The sequence below is a fragment of the Colletotrichum gloeosporioides genome, assembly GCF_011800055.1.
Source record: "Colletotrichum gloeosporioides strain Lc1 chromosome Unknown consensus_28, whole genome shotgun sequence".
Taxonomy (NCBI): Eukaryota; Fungi; Ascomycota; class Sordariomycetes; order Glomerellales; family Glomerellaceae; genus Colletotrichum; species Colletotrichum gloeosporioides.
The window spans coordinates 265,973-282,595 of NW_025544673.1; the positions used below are offsets into that span (position 1 = coordinate 265,973).

The 16,623-nt window shown below is 53.8% G+C and overlaps 6 protein-coding genes across 6 annotated transcripts; 3 read left to right on the forward strand and 3 right to left on the reverse strand.

Annotated features, from left to right (window-relative positions):
• Nucleotides 1-1,610: 1,610 nt before the first annotated feature.
• Nucleotides 1,611-2,902, forward strand: GCG54_00011981 (Eukaryotic translation initiation factor 3 subunit I; the record flags this gene model as incomplete). Its single annotated transcript, XM_045411869.1, has 5 exons — nucleotides 1,611-1,660; nucleotides 1,778-2,258; nucleotides 2,312-2,428; nucleotides 2,482-2,706; nucleotides 2,759-2,902. 5 exons carry the CDS (start codon nucleotides 1,611-1,613, stop codon nucleotides 2,900-2,902), a joined length of 1,017 nt encoding a protein of 338 aa, XP_045266742.1.
• A 1,691-nt stretch (nucleotides 2,903-4,593) lies between these two features.
• On the reverse strand, nucleotides 4,594-5,388 carry GCG54_00011982 (uncharacterized protein; the record flags this gene model as incomplete). Its single annotated transcript, XM_045411870.1, has 1 exon — nucleotides 4,594-5,388. The coding sequence occupies one exon, from the start codon at nucleotides 5,386-5,388 to the stop codon at nucleotides 4,594-4,596; it is 795 nt and encodes a 264-aa protein (XP_045266743.1).
• Nucleotides 5,389-6,345: 957 nt separating this feature from the next.
• GCG54_00011983 (ISWI chromatin-remodeling complex ATPase ISW2) lies at nucleotides 6,346-9,935 on the forward strand (the record flags this gene model as incomplete). Its single annotated transcript, XM_045411871.1, has 3 exons — nucleotides 6,346-6,432; nucleotides 6,527-9,748; nucleotides 9,801-9,935. The coding sequence occupies 3 exons, from the start codon at nucleotides 6,346-6,348 to the stop codon at nucleotides 9,933-9,935; spliced, it is 3,444 nt and encodes a 1,147-aa protein (XP_045266744.1).
• A 1,595-nt stretch (nucleotides 9,936-11,530) lies between these two features.
• GCG54_00011984 (putative WD repeat-containing protein C9G1.05) lies at nucleotides 11,531-13,465 on the forward strand (the record flags this gene model as incomplete). Its single annotated transcript, XM_045411872.1, has 3 exons — nucleotides 11,531-11,635; nucleotides 11,699-11,876; nucleotides 11,928-13,465. The coding sequence occupies 3 exons, from the start codon at nucleotides 11,531-11,533 to the stop codon at nucleotides 13,463-13,465; spliced, it is 1,821 nt and encodes a 606-aa protein (XP_045266745.1).
• Nucleotides 13,466-13,676: 211 nt separating this feature from the next.
• On the reverse strand, nucleotides 13,677-14,430 carry GCG54_00011985 (UDP-N-acetylglucosamine transferase subunit alg13; the record flags this gene model as incomplete). Its single annotated transcript, XM_045411873.1, has 2 exons — nucleotides 13,677-14,056; nucleotides 14,115-14,430. 2 exons carry the CDS (start codon nucleotides 14,428-14,430, stop codon nucleotides 13,677-13,679), a joined length of 696 nt encoding a protein of 231 aa, XP_045266746.1.
• Nucleotides 14,431-14,879: 449 nt separating this feature from the next.
• On the reverse strand, nucleotides 14,880-15,977 carry GCG54_00011986 (uncharacterized protein; the record flags this gene model as incomplete). The annotated part of the gene is made up of 1 exon (XM_045411874.1): nucleotides 14,880-15,977. One exon carries the CDS (start codon nucleotides 15,975-15,977, stop codon nucleotides 14,880-14,882), a length of 1,098 nt encoding a protein of 365 aa, XP_045266747.1.
• Nucleotides 15,978-16,623: the final 646 nt, after the last annotated feature.

Sequence of the window (16,623 nt, forward strand, 5' to 3'; positions counted from 1 at the left end):
GCGAAAGACCGAATGCGACAGCTTCTGTCCACGGAACCCAGGGTCCTTGCGGTAGATGGGCGAAAGGAATGCCTAGAAACCAGAGAAGTGGCTCGTTTTCTCGACGGTCTGAACGCAAAGTCTGAGGGGTGTTGGGAAGAAAGTGTGGGAGTTGAGATGTTCACCGCGGCCAAGCGGGCAGTTTGGGTGTAAGCGGAAGCACTGAGAAGGAGGGGCGAGGGATGGCGGCCAAGCTCGGGATTTAGCGCCCTGCAGGGTCGACGGCCTGATGGATATGCCTGGAGGCCGGTATCTACCCCGAGGGACAGCTTCGGCCGGGGTGTTGCGGAACCCTGTGCAAGTGAGTTTGCTGCGGATAAGGCTCCCGCTGGTGCTGGCACTGGTGCTGCTTCAGCTCCAGCATGCAGCCTGGCGACGTTCAGATTGGACGATCGTCCCTGCAGGAGCCGATAAGGACGACTTGGGCACTGCGGCCATCGCCTGCCCTTCAGCCGAAAGAGTGAGGACATCTCGGCTCTGTATCCGAGGCCACGATCCTCAACTCCTACTTAGTCCCTCGATGCCCCCTCGTTTCCCTGTGCCGCAAGCTCACTCGAGCCAGACCTCCTCCACAGGGCCTTAGCGAGTCTCTGACTCTTAGATCGTGTGCTGCGATGAGTCGTGCGAGCCTGGCAGTCAGCTCCCTGATCCTGGCTCTCTGCAGACTTTGTTCCAGCACACGCGGGAATCGGGATCAGCACGTTGGGCAGGTCGAAAACTCGGACTGTTATCCGAGTCCCGCTGAGACCTGATAAGCGCGGTCCAGATATTAGACGACCCAATGACACAGGCTGCCTCGTCCGTCTGTCGTAACGAGACTCAAATATTGTACAAGCCTCTAAAGAGGCAATTGACTGGTATACAGAGTCGAGTAGTGTACAAAGTGGCGATGTTCTTAGGAGTGTCAAAGTCTGTGGTAAGGGGCAAGAAAGAGTGTTGTACAAGAGCCACAGGAAAGGCGTTGACAGGTTGTGGCCTGATTCGGTGAAAATTTCACATCATCGCGACTCGACGACTAGAGCAGATGGGCTCGAAGCTCGAATTGGCGTTGAGCAATCCTCGCGACGGACTGAAACGCTGTAAGGAAACTGTGAGTCAACGATGAGTCGAATCGTCAAACCGGACCTGTCGGTATTCCTGCGATAGGCGATGAATAAGATGGTGATGCACCACCATCAACAAAAGGCACCGAACAGACGGGAGCTTGGGAAGCTTGGATGACTCCAGAAGCTCCCTGTGGCGGCAGCGCTAAGCCCAGCAGGTAGCGCCTCAAGCTCAGTGAGTCAACCCGTGGACGACCAAACGTTGGGCCCGAAAGCTTCAGGGCAAATGGCCCGTGCCTCAGGCGAAGGAGAAAGCGGTGAATGCTTGCCAGTGGTGGCAGAATTCGTCGCGGGGAGGGAAAAATGTGCCCCACAGTGCACCGAAACCCACAATGTCGTTGAAGGGCAAAAATTCCACGATCCCCGACGACATCGCAAGCCTTTAAAGACCGACGTCCCCTGCCGCACAAACGCCCCCCGTACAGCTGCCCCGAGACCGAGAATCGCATACTCCCGAAATCAGTCAATATGAGGCCCATTCTTTTGGCAGGCCACGAGCGTGCGCTCACCCAGATTAGGTATGTTGCGCGGCGGCATCAGATTTGGAGGAGGGGGAGGGCTTTTTCCTCACTGCTCTCGGCAAAGAGGGGCTGTATATACAGCTGCTAACCACGTCGCGCTTCCTGCAAATACAGATACAACAATGACGGTGACCTCATCTTCTCCGTCTCCAAGGACCAGCAGATCTGCGTTTGGTACGCGCACAATGGCGAGCGTCTCGGCACTTACCACGGCCACGTTGGTGCCATCTGGACCGTCGACGTCGACCCCACCTGCACCATGATCGCCTCCGGTTCCGCCGACAACACCATGCGCCTTTGGGATATCAAGTCGGGCAAGAACCTCAAGACCTGGGAGTTCCCTACTGCCGTGAAGCGCGTCGAGTTCAGCGAGGACGGAACCAAGCTGCTTGGTGTCACCGAGAAGCGTATGGGTTACCTCTCCAACATCATCGTCGTCGACATCAACCCCGATCCCGAGGCCGAGCAGAGCGATGAGCGCGTCCTTACCATCGTGTGCGACGAGTCCAAGGCCACCGTCGCTGGCTTCAGCTACCTCACCAAGTACATTATTGCCGGTCACGAGGACGGTTCTGTGTCGCAGTACGACGCGAAGGTTGGAATTGCAATACGGATACTGAGAGGGATGTGCCGCTGACTGGCTTACAGACTGGTGACCTGCTCTACAACGAGCCCGTGCATGAGCTTAACACTCCCATCACGGATCTTCAGTGGTCGCAGGACCGCACCTACTTCATTACTGCCTGCAAGGACAAGACCTCCAAGGTATGTGCAGATCTATTGTTCTGAGGCGACACCTCATTGCTGACCCATGACAGCTTATTACCGCCAAGGACCTTGAGGTTCTCAAGACTTACGTCGCCGATACCCCTCTGAACAGCGCAACTATCACTCCCAAGAAGGACTTTGTCATCCTCGGTGGTGGTCAGGCCGCCATGGATGTCACCCGTACCTCGGCGAGACAAGGAAAGTTCGAGGCGAGATTCTACCACAAGATCTTCGAGGATGAGGTTGGTAGAGTCCGTGGCCACTTCGGTCCTCTGGTAAGTCGATGTCACGAAAGAAGGCAAGGTACAACTATTGACTCTTTCTCAGAACACTGTCGCCGCAGACCCTACCGGCAAGGGCTACGCAAGTGGAGGAGAAGACGGTTACGTCCGTGTCCACCAGTTCGATAAGGGCTACTTCGACTTCATGTACGAGGTCGAGCGGGAACGGAAGAACAGACAGGAGAACTAGACTTGGTTTCACACAAAAAAGGGGCCTTTTTCTCGTCTTCTTCGCGGCTTGCATAGTACGGCGTTTGGGAAATCTTCGGTGGATGGTTAGATTGGTTTTGTAAAACCTAGGGCAGTCCGCGAAACAGAAAGACTGGTGGGATGATATCTCTTCTCCCTGCGGGTGACACACGTGGTCGTCACCGCAGGGAGCCTCCAAGATTTAAGAAACCAAAAACGGGGTAATGATGAGTTCTGACACTAGTTTCAACGCAATAACGGTCATGATCTGGAAGTGGCGATGTACGCAAAGAGTGAAGCTTATATGTGTGTACACGCGGTATGTTGAAATTGTAGCGCATGTGTCCTCCAAGAAACATCATGTATGACACCACATATATATGTTCTAGAGAACCACATCTCACCAGGGAAATTGGCGCACTTACGCCTACACAGACGAGAAAGAGTACTTCGGAGCAAAACAGCAAAAGGAGACAGTCTGCAACAGCATGAACAGTTCACGCATACATACGGATTCATGAACAAAAACTGCAAAATGAAAGGGACGAGACTCGAACTCGCGCGGGTTGCCCCACCAGGAAACAGATGTTAAGCTGACCTTAACCTGGCGCCATAACCAACTCGGCCACCCTTCCGTATGATGATCCAGAGAATCCAGTTGTTGGATGGGCAGCCGAAAAAGAGATTTAGAAAGCTAGCGCATGATGTGCGTGCGAGTGGGGGGTTTGCCTGCAGTTGAAGAGGTGGGTGATGGAGGGGTGGCAGGGCACCCACGCATCGTTGGCCGGCCGCATCTTAAGATTAACTAGGGTGGACGACTCGTCCGAGACAATCTTAGACAGCGACAGAGAAATGGCCGTTTTAGAGAGCCACACCAGATAGTCTCATCATTCCGCCGCGAGGGAATTTTCAAGTCGGCTTGGAACGTATGCGAAACTTTCTTTTTTTCCAGAAGCTCTGTCTTTTTTTTTTCCTCGCCGAAATTAGACGGCTGGCAGAAACTGAAAGCCGTCCAGCAGATTCTAATGGGTGGGGCACGCGATGACTCCGCACCTCTGTCCCGGAGTTCACATTGAGAACCTTGGAGGCGCAAATGGCTTTTTTGGTTGAGGGATTTCCAGGAGTTTGGACGACAGAGACCCTGCGGCGTCATAGTTGGGATGAGCCGGAAGATTATGGCAGCGAGTCGTTCTTTGACTGGTTGAAACATGTTTTCGTCGTTTGTTATGCAGCTTGACAATCTAAAATACTGAAACATCAGACATGGTGATTTGGCCGTACTAAAGAATTAGATCAAACATGATATTGACGTAGAATTGTGCTGTCATTACCTCTGTCAAGTCATCATGGCAGCTATATTCCTAACGAAATAGCCGCCATTGTGGACAGAGGAGGTATGTGATATAATGTAGCTATGGACGTGGACTAGCTAGCCGTCCCTATTGGCATCATCGCAAAAACCGTCCCAAACCTAACACCGCCCATGCACCTTCATAAAACCAACTAACGCCGCTTCGTGACGCACTCTATGCCTGATTCCCTTTCCCCCTAGTAGTGTGTGTCGATGCTCGCTCAATCCGTCAAATGTTGTCCGAGAATCGTAGCAGGCAAACGCTGAACATGCCTCGTGACACGTCTATGTCTGTCGCTGAAGAAGAGAAAAAAAGGTCTATCAGACGTGTCCGCGCCCGATCATGTGTGACGAGAGCGCTTCGGTCCACCGCCAAACATATTCTTGTCCAAGCTGCTCAGGTCGAAGATTTCGGCAAAGTTGATTTTACGCTTCGAACCAGCGCCGCGGCCGAGATTGTTGCCCTGCCTTGATGTAGAGCGAGGGATGTTTGCAGAGTGGCGTGGCCGTGATGTGCGGGAAGCGGGGTTTGCGTTTGCACCGTCGTGTGTTCGAGAAGAATCAGACAGGTCGAGGTTTGCAAGGTTGAGGTACGCGTCTTGCTGCGGAGGCTGAGGAGGCCAGGCATGTGCGGATTGGAATGTGAAAGTGTCCTGCGACGGCACCGTGATCGGCATGATCTCCGGCTCTTCCTGGGGGGGTTGAGGGGCAGCGGGAGACGTAGAGTCGGTCCTCATTTGTGTCTCCTCCTGCAGTTGCGTCTCGCTGTTCGAGTGGTTGAGATCAGGGGAAGATGTGGTCTCTGGCTTGTCCGCTTCGTCGTCGCTTTCGGCGTTTTGGGAGTTCTCCCTGCCTTCCAATCGCTCGGTTGCCCAACTTCGGATCCTCCGACTGTCGCCATTGCCCAAGCCGATTCGTTCCTTGTCGAGAAATGCCAGCAAATCGTCGAGGCAGTCCTGGTACCCGTCCATACGGGCCTTCGATTGGGCAGCAGCGGAGGCCTTGTAGAGTTTCGTCACCGACAGAGCAGCGTTTTTGAAGGCGTCAAGGAGTTGCTCGGGAGAGTCATTTTGCGCAGCCTGCTTCCCTGCTGAGGCGCCAGGCAGGGAGGTGTTGAGGCTTCGCATCGAGTCCATGTTTTCTTTGGCTAGGTATAAACTGACTGAGGGACGTCAGCAAGAAGTAAAAGGATAAGAAGAGGGAGTCCCGCACCAAGCGGTGAAGTATGTCGTTGATGTTGTCAGGGTAAACAAATCTTGATGCCGCGGGTGGGGTCCAAACGGGGTCCCCAGTGTCTGGCGCTGGCGGCGATAAGGGTGCGGTTACTGCCTCGAGTGCGACGGAGCAGACGAGGTTACAGGCCGCTTCTTTAACTACGGGAAAAGAAGGTAGCGTGTTTCTATAACGAAAGCGTGTTGATTCCGAATAGCAAAAAAGGCCACGATGATCAATGCAGGTGTTTGGCGATGGATGAAGTCCAGGTCAGCTCTACCTCAGCAATTACGCCGCAGAGAGCACATGACACTGGAAGCGGCACTAGCCGACAGCCAGCAGCACCTGCGGTTTGTACCTGGCTGCCCAATTGCCTCAGTGGCTTTGACGTTATCCGTCGGTGGTCATTGCGCACTAGCTCTGCCAGATGACCCAATCACTGACCCAAAGTGGACCTTCACTGCTGCATTTCCAGTTTGCTGACTGTTACGTTGGGCGACTGCCCGCAGCTGGAGTGGAGCTTCCATTCCAGCGGGTCGGAGGTAGGTTTTCCCGATCTAGGTACCTGCACGGTGAACTTGTGGGCACTTGCAGTGCTGCACATGGCGGACTGATTGACACGGCGCAAACGCGCTAATCCTGATTAGACTTGTCTCTACCGGCGGAGGGATCCCACCTTTCTCTACGACTTCTGAAAAACATCTACAGACATTCAACTTCTGCACCGCAGCGCAGGCACTCGACCTCCAGCTCAGACGCACCTTCCTACATTCCAGCTCGGCGACAGCTTCAAGATCTATACTCAATCAGTCTTCCTGGTGCGCGTCGTGAAATCTTGCGAAACGCGTGTAAGTCGCGTAAAGTGATTTACGGCCATCAAGATGGCGCCCTCTCGCTCAAGAGCTGCCGTGGTCGACACCGACGCGTCAATGTCCGACGCCCCAGAAGTCAATCATGCCGAAGAGATGGTACGTTCTCATGTTTCATGTCCTACCGTTGTTGCGGTGTCAGGCCCCGCGACAGCCCCCTACAAACGAAGCCTTGCAGCTGACGTGCATATAGGAGGTTGACGAGACTCCCGACTACACCGACTCAGACACCAATCCGAATACCACAGCTAGTAGCGTTGCTGGCGAGCCCGTTGGAGATGGTCGCAAAAGACGTTCGGAAGCCAATCAGCTACGTCGCAGCATCTTCGGCAAAAAGCACGATAGACTGGGCGAATCCAAGGTACTTGCAAGCTCACATAATTCTTTCGTTCGATGGAAGACCTTCGGTTGGCGGACGCTAATTGATGCTTTTGAACAGGAAGAGGACAGTATTCGACGATTCCGATACCTGCTGGGCCTGACAGACCTTTTCCGCCACTTCATCGAAACAAACCCCAATCCTAAGATCCGTGAAATCATGACCGAGATTGATCGACAGAATGCGGAAGCTTCAAAAAGCAAGAAGGGCGGGGCGCGTCAAGGAGGCGCGAACAACGAGAGACGCCGTCGGACCGAAGCCGAGGAAGATGCCGAGCTTCTTCGCGATGAGAAGCACGGAGGCTCTGCCGAGACCGTTTTCCGCGAGTCACCCGCCTTCATTCAGGGAACCATGAGAGACTACCAGGTCGCTGGTCTCAACTGGCTGATCTCTCTCCACGAGAACGGTATCTCGGGCATTCTTGCTGACGAAATGGGTCTCGGCAAGACATTGCAGACGATTTCCTTCTTGGGCTACCTGCGGCACATCATGGACATCACTGGACCTCACATCGTTATTGTTCCCAAGTCGACATTGGACAACTGGAAGAGAGAATTTGAGAAGTGGACGCCCGAAGTCAACGTCCTTGTGCTTCAGGGTGCCAAGGAGGAGCGCCACAACCTCATCAATGATCGATTGGTCTCAGAGGACTTTGATGTCTGCATCACGAGTTATGAAATGGTTCTGCGAGAGAAGGCACACCTCAGGAAGTTTGCTTGGGAATACATCATCATCGACGAGGCGCACCGTATCAAGAACGAGGAATCGTCGTTGGCACAGGTTATCCGTCTGTTCAACTCCCGAAACAGACTTCTCATCACCGGCACACCTCTCCAGAATAACCTGCATGAGCTGTGGGCTCTGCTCAACTTCTTGCTTCCCGACGTCTTTGGTGACTCTGAAGCTTTCGATCAATGGTTCTCTGGCCAGGATCGTGACCAGGACACGGTCGTTCAGCAGCTTCACCGCGTGCTGAGACCGTTCTTGCTTCGAAGAGTCAAGAGTGACGTGGAGAAGAGTCTTCTGCCCAAGAAGGAGGTCAACGTTTACCTGGGTATGTCTGAGATGCAGATCAAGTGGTATCAAAAGATCCTGGAGAAGGACATTGACGCCGTCAACGGTGCCAACGGAAAGCGCGAGTCCAAGACAAGACTTCTGAACATTGTGATGCAGCTGCGAAAGTGCTGCAACCACCCTTACCTGTTCGAAGGAGCTGAGCCCGGTCCGCCCTACACCACTGATGAGCATCTCGTTTACAATGCCGGCAAGATGGTTGTTCTTGACAAGCTTTTGAACAGGATGCAGAAGCAAGGCAGCAGAGTTCTCATCTTTTCTCAGATGAGTCGTCTCTTGGACATCCTTGAGGATTACTGCGTCTTCAGGCAGTACAAGTACTGCCGTATTGATGGTGGAACGGCACACGAGGACCGTATTGCTGCCATCGACGAGTATAACAAGCCGGGTTCTGAGAAGTTCATCTTCCTGCTCACCACAAGAGCCGGAGGTCTGGGCATCAATCTTACCACTGCTGATATCGTTGTCCTCTACGACAGCGATTGGAACCCTCAAGCTGACCTGCAGGCTATGGATCGTGCTCATCGTATCGGCCAAACCAAGCAAGTTGTTGTGTATCGATTCGTTACGGATAACGCGATCGAAGAGAAGGTCTTGGAGAGAGCAGCCCAAAAGCTCCGTCTGGACCAGCTTGTTATCCAGCAAGGTCGGGCTCAGACGGCTGCGAAGGCGGCTGCAAACAAGGACGAATTGTTGTCCATGATCCAACACGGTGCCGAGAAGGTGTTCCAGAGCAAGGGCGCCACCGGTTCACTAGCCTCCAAGGGTGCCGATGTCGAAGAGGACGATATTGATGAGATTCTCGCCTCGGGTGAGACGAGAACCAAGGAGCTGAATGCCAAGTACGAGAAGCTCGGCATTGACGACCTGCAGAATTTCACTTCCGAATCTGCTTACACTTGGAATGGCGAGGACTTCAAGACCAACAAGAAGGACATCGGTATGAACTGGATCAACCCGGCCAAGCGTGAGAGAAAGGAGCAGTCCTACTCCATGGACAAGTATTTCCGGCAGACAATGTACCCTCCCAAGGAGAAGGACAACAAGCCCAAGGCGCCCAGAGCGCCGAAGCAAGTTCCCGTACACGACTACCAGTTCTACCCAGTTCGTCTCCGAGAGCTCCAGGACCGTGAGACGGCGTATTATCGCAAAGAGATTGGCTACAAGGTCCCTCTCCCCGATGGCGAGGATGACAAGCTGGAGGAAAGAGAGCAAGAGCGTGCTTTGGATCAACAGGAAATCGATGATGCCACGCCGCTCAACGAAGAGGAGCTGGAGGAGAAGCAACGACTGTCGCAACAAGGCTTCGGCGAGTGGAACCGTCGTGACTTCCAGCAGTTCATTAATGCCTCTGGTCGCTACGGTCGCAACGATTACGAGAGCATTGCTGAGGACATTAACGACAAGACGGCCGCCGAGGTCAAGCAGTATGCCAAGGTCTTCTGGCAGCGTTACACGGAAATCGCCGACTACAATAAGTACATCAAGGTTATCGAAGACGGCGAAGAGCGCATGCGCAAGATCGAGCACCAACGGAAGCTGCTTCGCAAGAAGATGTCCCAGTACCGCGTCCCCTTGCAGCAACTGAAGATCAATTACTCTGTCTCAACTACCAACAAGAAGGTATACACGGAGGAGGAGGACAGATTCCTGTTGGTGCTTCTCGATAAGTTCGGCATCGACTCCCCTGGCCTGTACGAGAAGATGCGTGACGAGATCTCTGTGAGCCCTCTGTTCCGGTTCGACTGGTTCTTCCTCAGCAGGACGCCCGTGGAGCTCAGCCGTCGTTGCACAACGCTTTTGACTACAATCGTCAAGGAGTTCGAGGATGTCCATCCTACTAAGGGCGCGAACGGCGTCAACGGCAAGGTTAAGAGAGAGGCCGCCGATGACGAGGAGAACGATGAGGACAGCATTCTCGGCATGGCTCCCGCTAAGAAGAAGGCCAAGAACGGCGTCAATGTAAGAATCAGAAGGAAAGCTGGTACGTGAATATGGCTAACAAGAAGTTCAGAATAAGGCTTTGGACAATGTCAAGTCAGAAGCGGGCAGCAAGAACACGTCTGCAGCACCCTCAAGAGCGTCGAGCGTCGCCTCCACGAAATCCACAACCAATGCGAAGAGCAAAACCAAGGGCAAGAAGAAATAGACGGTTGGGTCAGCTACATGATTTCACAGGGTTCTTTTGGTGCGGGTAAAGCTTCACCTGGCGGTGGCTGTGATAGAAAAGGCGTTTGGTCTGGTACGACCCTGAGTTGTTATTTCTAGGAGATTCTTACATGGCTTTCGCGATAGATGGCCTCGACTTTTGTCGGTGTGTACTTTGTAGTAAATCATATTTTACGAGAATGAAATGGCTCTTCGGAGTTGTAGAATCTTTTGCGGCCCTTTAGTCCGTCTGTATTGCCAAGTTTCCTTTCACTTGAATTTTCTGACTCCCTTCTCGTGTGCGGTCTAAGAAACATTTGTTCGCTCTCTCGCTCTCTGTAGTGGCAACGAGCTCTGGCTTCGGCCGGTAGGGTTACGTCACATATAAGGTTCTCAGAAGAATCGGCTCTAAGTAAGAACGTCTCCTGAATGCTAGTAAGCTATCCGATCCTCGTTAAGTTGACTCAAGTATGAGGCTATCACTGAGGGCGCAGAAGAAGGTCGTGGATTGGGGAGAGAAAGAGTCAAATAGATAACTGGGAGAGCACTGAAGGGGCCGGTGAAGTGGCCCTCTTTCAGGCCTTGGAGATAGGAGCTCCTCCTGACAATCCTTAATGCGAGCTTCGCCTTCCTTTGAAACCATACCTGGCGAATTGTTTGAGCTTCTTCTTCACTTGCGCGCGTGTTCTCAGTGCTGCCACCTCTGCGTCCAGGGACGCAGAGGTACTCATCGGAATTCACATCGTCACATTAATATTCTGTGTGACTTACTTGCTTAAAGCGTTTACAGAGGGAGAAGACTATTCAGAAAACGCAGTTCAATTACTTACAGAAGAACATCTGTGAGGGAGAGGGCCTTAGTTTCTTCACTCCATTTCAAAACCTAAATAAATAAAAAAAGAATTAAAAAAACAACCAATGGAACGAAGAATCATCGCCACGAAATCCAAAAATGACCACTCCTCATGTGGGACTCGAACCCACAACCTTCCGATTTCAATGACCTTGTGCAAGCCGTAAAAGTCGGACGCGCTAAACCGATTGCGCCAATGAGGACGTTGTGTAGGCGGACTACCCGTTCACCGATGATTCTCCGTGTCCCAAAGTCAACTCTTATAGTCCAGACGGTGGATACATCTTAGCTTGCACGACTGACCTAAAGCGACTTCCTGTAGGCGATCCCGGGCTGAGTGATTGTCGCATGCACTGCGACGCATTCATTTCGCGTCGACAAGTTGCTGGTAGAGTTCCCAGGTCTAGAACTTTTTCCTAGGTAGCTATGGCTTCTGCACCTTGGAAACTTCGATGGTGAAGGGGGTTGGAACCGCAGCTGCCTCTGTTGGATCCAACGAACGTCATTCTGCCCCGCACTAGCACCAAATGGAACGCAAGAAGCACTGCCCCTCCATACGGACCAGGATCGCCAGGTCCCAGGTCCAGGTTCCCACATTGTCGACCGCCATTGCGTTGCCTGGGGAAGCTGACACTTGACCCATTTCACCTCCCCGACATTTTGGAATCATTCGTTGCTCTCTCATTGTGTCTTGATCTTCGTCGCAAAATTTCACGCAGGCTTTCTGGACACCTGGTTCCATCATGTCTGTCAACATTGAAAAGATCCTAGCTGCTTCGCCCGCCACGCAGCGCGGCCAACCAACCCAGCTTTCGACCGACAAGAAGGGAGAGCGTATCGCGTACGCGGTCAGTTGACTCGGGCTGAGTAGATCCAATGCCGATTTTTAGCTAACAGCAGTCCATACACAGGCCGGCAAATCTATCTTCCTCAGATCAATCGACAACCCCTCCGTGAGCAAACAATACACCGGCCACACGGCCCAAACCAGCGTCGCTCGCTTCTCTCCAAGCGGCTTCTACGTTGCCAGTGGCGATGTGTCGGGTTCCGTAAGAGTCTGGGACGCAGTCGAGGCCGAAAACACGAAGGGTACACCATGATCTCCAGCTTGCCCAGCTTAACCCGCTGACACATCGCCAGGCGAGTACCACATCATCTCGGGCCGCATCAACGACATCGGATGGGACGGCGATTCTCAGCGCATCATCGCAGTCGGAGACGGCAAGGAGCGGTTCGGACACTGCATCACGGCAGACAGTGGCAACTCGGTGGGCGAAATCAGCGGTCACTCAAAGGTTGTCAACTCCGTCGCCGTAAGGCAACAACGTCCGCTGCGCGCAGCAACCGTCTCGGACGACAGTTCCATCTGCTTCTTGCACGGAGCCCCTTTCAAGTTCAACTCTAAGCACGCGTCTATTCACCGTGGCTTCGTCTTCGGAACCGCCTTCTCTCCTGACGGCAGCCTACTCGTGACGGTCGGCGCCGACAAGCGTATCCAGCTGTATGATGGCAAGACAGGCGAACCAACAAAGCAGATCGGCGAGGGAGAACACACTGGCAGTATTTTTGCCGTCTCTTGGGCCGAGGACGGCACCAAGTTCGTCACCGCCAGCGCGGATCAGACAGTTAGAGTATGGGATGTCGAGTCGGGCAAAGCGACGCAGACGTGGAAGTTCGGCGACGGCGTTAGCATTGGCGATCAGCAAGTCGGTGTCGTGTGGCCACACGGAAGAAGCGATGGCTTGATCATCAGCTTGAACCTCGACGGTGACCTTATTTACCTGAACGAGGGAAGCGACAAGCCTAGCAGAATCGTGCAGGGGCACAACAAGAACATTACAGCTCTCGGCACTTCATCTGATGGCAAGGGCAAGACTCTGTGGACCGGGAGCTTTGACGGCCGTGTCTGCCAATGGGATGTTGAATCCGGTGTTGGAAGTGTTGTTGACGGCCAGGCGCACTCGAACCAGGTCACTCAGTTTAGCGCTGAAGCTGGACAGACCTTCAGTGTTGGCTGGGATGACACTCTCCGGACTGTCGATGAGTCTGCCAACACCTTTGTTGGCGATTCTGTCAAGCTGTCTGCGCAACCCAAGGGCGTTGCAGCTACAAACGGAAAGCTGTATGTGGCGACTACCGAGGGAGTGGACGTCTACGAGAAGAACAAGCTTGTGGCGGAGAACCGTCTCGGATATGCTCCTCTCGCCGTTGGCGCATTCGGCTCAACTGTAGCCGTTGGTTCCGGCAACTCGGTTAAGATTTACAGCGCGGACGGCTCTGGAAAGCTCTCCGAGGTCAAGTCGCTCGACAAGTCTACCTCTCAGATCTCCTGCCTTTCCTTTTCCAAGGATGGCCAATATCTTGCTGTCGGGAACCAGATCGGCAAGATTGTGGCGTATAAGTCAGGTGACTGGGAGGTCGCCACTGATAGATGGTCGGCGCATACCGCGAGGGTTACTTGCATCAGCTGGAATGATGCCGCAACCCACGCGGTATCTGGAGCTTTGGACACGAACGTGTATGTGTGGAGCTTGGCGAAGCCTGGTAGCCGTGTGAAGGCTCTCAACGCACACAAAGACGGCGTCAACGGCGTTGCCTGGGTTGGAGACGGCTCCAAGGTGGCAAGTGTGGGAGTTGACGCTGCCATCAAGGTCTGGGCTGTGTCTGGACTTCAATAGTTTCCTGTTTCTCTGTAGACTATAGTCTAGTAGAATCATGATGACTGAATGAAAAGCGAAATGACGTTACACCAACCAACGCCTGTTAAAATGGGGTATCTCCGTTTCTAAAAGATCATACTGTCCATGCCAACCATCTTCCCCTTTTTTAGCTCGTGATTCATCAATTCATGCCGAAGTGATATCGGGAAGGTGTCCACTGCATGGGAATCTAGCCCATCGTCATCTGAGCCACCTCCTCACGCTGGACCTCCCCCGAGCCCCCATTGCCCGCACCCGTTTTATTTGCAGGCTGGGGTGTCTCTACAGCGTAGCGTCCCAGCATAGCACTGGTGACCTGCCACAAGTCGACGTTGAGAGGCTCGACGTCTTCCTTCACGGAGTGAGGCTTGAATTGCACCTTGGTCTTATCAAGCTGCAGAACAAGCTGCTCCAATGCGTATGAGATGTCGCCGAGACGGCCCCAGATCCCGTAACCCTGGCGCTGGATCTCCTCGGCCAGCTCGACTTGGTGGTTATCCTTGAGGGTCGGGTTCGGAACGACGACGAGGGGGACGTTGACGCGCATGCCGTCGAGGATGGTTCCGGTGCCTTATGTCTTCCATAAGCTTGATATTATTCCATTGGCTCCCAATTCTCATGACATTACCTGCATGGCAGATCACAACGCCTCTCTCACGGCCAGCAGCGGCTTGGCACTTTGTCATTTCGACGGTGAGATCGTCGACGAAGTCGAAGGCAGTGATCTCAAGTGTTGGCCAGCGAGAAACCAATATTGGGAGAGTATTTCGAGAAAAATGCTCGTAGTCTTTGCCGCATTGGAGGGTCAGGTGGGTGTAGTGGTCGCCAACAAGGAAGTCGAGGAAGGTAGGCGAGACGACTTCGCTGAGGAGTTGGGTAAAGCGGGCGGTTGCGCCGACAGTGACGAGGCAGTGCCGTTCAAGCCTTGGGGGTTCAGCTGACATTGTGAGGTGCGGTAGGGAGAGAGGCTGTTAGAAGGCGAGGGATATTTGTGATGTTGAGGCTGCGAGTCCAACGCGCGATGTTTGATGAATGGGTTTAGCTTGTGAGAGCTTCCCGGTGACGTTGAATTAGGTAGGTACCTAGGTACTGCACTGTGGCACAGCCGATCAGGGTCCACTAGCGGGTTTGTTTGAGCACGCGGGGCGTTACAGGGCGGTGCCTTGAAGTACGTAGCCCCAACGGCTGTTACCTATGTTTAGGGTCCCGTCACCACCAGTGGACGGCTTCTTTACCACTTCAGTCCTTAGGTTGGCTCCTATTCATTCTCCAGAGACAATGCAGGCGAGCTTATCCAATAAGAGACGTCACTGCTGACCGCTTGAAAGGGCATTCATTATTCCTTAATGCCTACCTCCTGTTAATGTCATTTCTTGTCCTTTTAGTTTTTCGTCTACTCAGACATATCTTGTTTGGTTGCTACCTGCACATATCGTCTGCCTGCCCGGTCTCTCCAAAAGGGCTCGACTCCCATCTCCTGGAACCTCTTTTTCTCATAAACCTTGGTCACCATCCAACTGCTCACAAACATGACCACCAAGAAGGCAACGATGCCGAAGCAAGCAATGAGAGGAGCCAGTATAGAGAAGACGGTGAAGCCGTAGCTCACGCTCTGGAACAACTTGTCGCCCACGAGCTGATCAGTGGCCAGCCCAACTTGCATCGCTGTGAGAACAATGACAACATAACCAAGAACCGCAGCCAGCGCCGCAAAGTTGTCCCGCAGCAGGTCCTCATAAACCGCATGGGAAGCAACCTTGGAGTAACCCCGGAGCAAATACCCCAAGCGGACCCGATAGATCTTGTTCAAGCGGCTCAGTCGGAGCTCGCCGTACCAGTAGCGCGGGTTAACGGACGCATAACAGTGATTCTGCACGATTTGCGCCGATAATGCCCTCCACCGGTCCCAGCTCACTTGCGGCGGCATGAGGCCCTTTTCAACGGCTATGCGGAAGTCGCTCTCGTACGCGACGAGGGCCGTGTAGGAGAACAAGAATCCGAGCGCGCAGGCGACCAGCTCCCTTCGCGGATCGGACTGATGTCTCTTTCCGTCACTACTGCTGGTGCCGTCGTCGGTGGCGGTGGTGACAAGCAGGTGGGCGGCCCAGAAGTCTGGGTCCAGCAGCCACCGGGGTATCGGCTTGACGAAGATGCGGTTCTTGGCCCATACTAGGTGAAGCTCGGGGTTCTCTGTGACATGAATCTCCCGCGAGGTGAGCAACTGATAGTGGAGGGGCCTCGGGGGCATCGGACGCCCGCAAATCCAGAGGAGGTCCTGGACATCGTTCAGACGTCGGACGAAGAGCTCTCGGCCCAGGAACTCTGGGTCGTCGGCTCGCGGCACGGTTATGTGGTCGTGTTGTGCTCGGCTGGTAGCCGGGAGGAGGTCGCCAAAAGCTCCGGGCGGCGAGGTCCTTGCGGGAGTGGTTGCATGATTGAAGCCGTCATCGAGGACGCGGACGGTGAAAGGCACAGACGCCGGCCGATCCATGGTGCGACTCGAGAGATGCGGGTTGAGTTTGTAAGCCGGAGTTTTCCAAGCATGAAGTGTGATCCAAGCTGTCGGTCCTGGCACCTGAGTCGGCTGTCTTGTCAAAGGATATCACGGTCCTCGCTGCGCAGGGTGTTGGCCGGACCAGCGATCTTGACAGAAGTTCTTTTCTGGATCACCGAAGGTCTCGTCGAATTGCTGGCGCCTACAAACTCAAGCGAGTTATGTTAGTAAGGCCAAACGCACCCATTGGACCGCATGGTCTTTGTTGGTCTCAGCAGGCTGCAAAGGAGCAATAGGCATCTAAATTTCTTGGGGTCCAAAACGGAGGCTCCCATGTCACTTAAGATGAAGAACCGCAGCATGCAGGCAAGGGGGTTCTCTGCGCAGCCGGACATCGACAGACTCGCCTGGATCCCGAAAAGAGACGAACTCAGCAACGCTAAATTCTCACCAGTGGAACGGCGCTACAAAATTAGAGGCAGCTGCAATCGAGCTGAATAGACTATTGGCGCTGTCGGACAGGCGCTGGCATCGTAGGATGACAATGCATGGGTGGCTGACGCCGCTAAGGTCGTTTCGGGCCGCCTGGCTGCAGGGGGACCCAACTGGTCTACCGGGGGCATCTAGACCCCGGACTGACAGC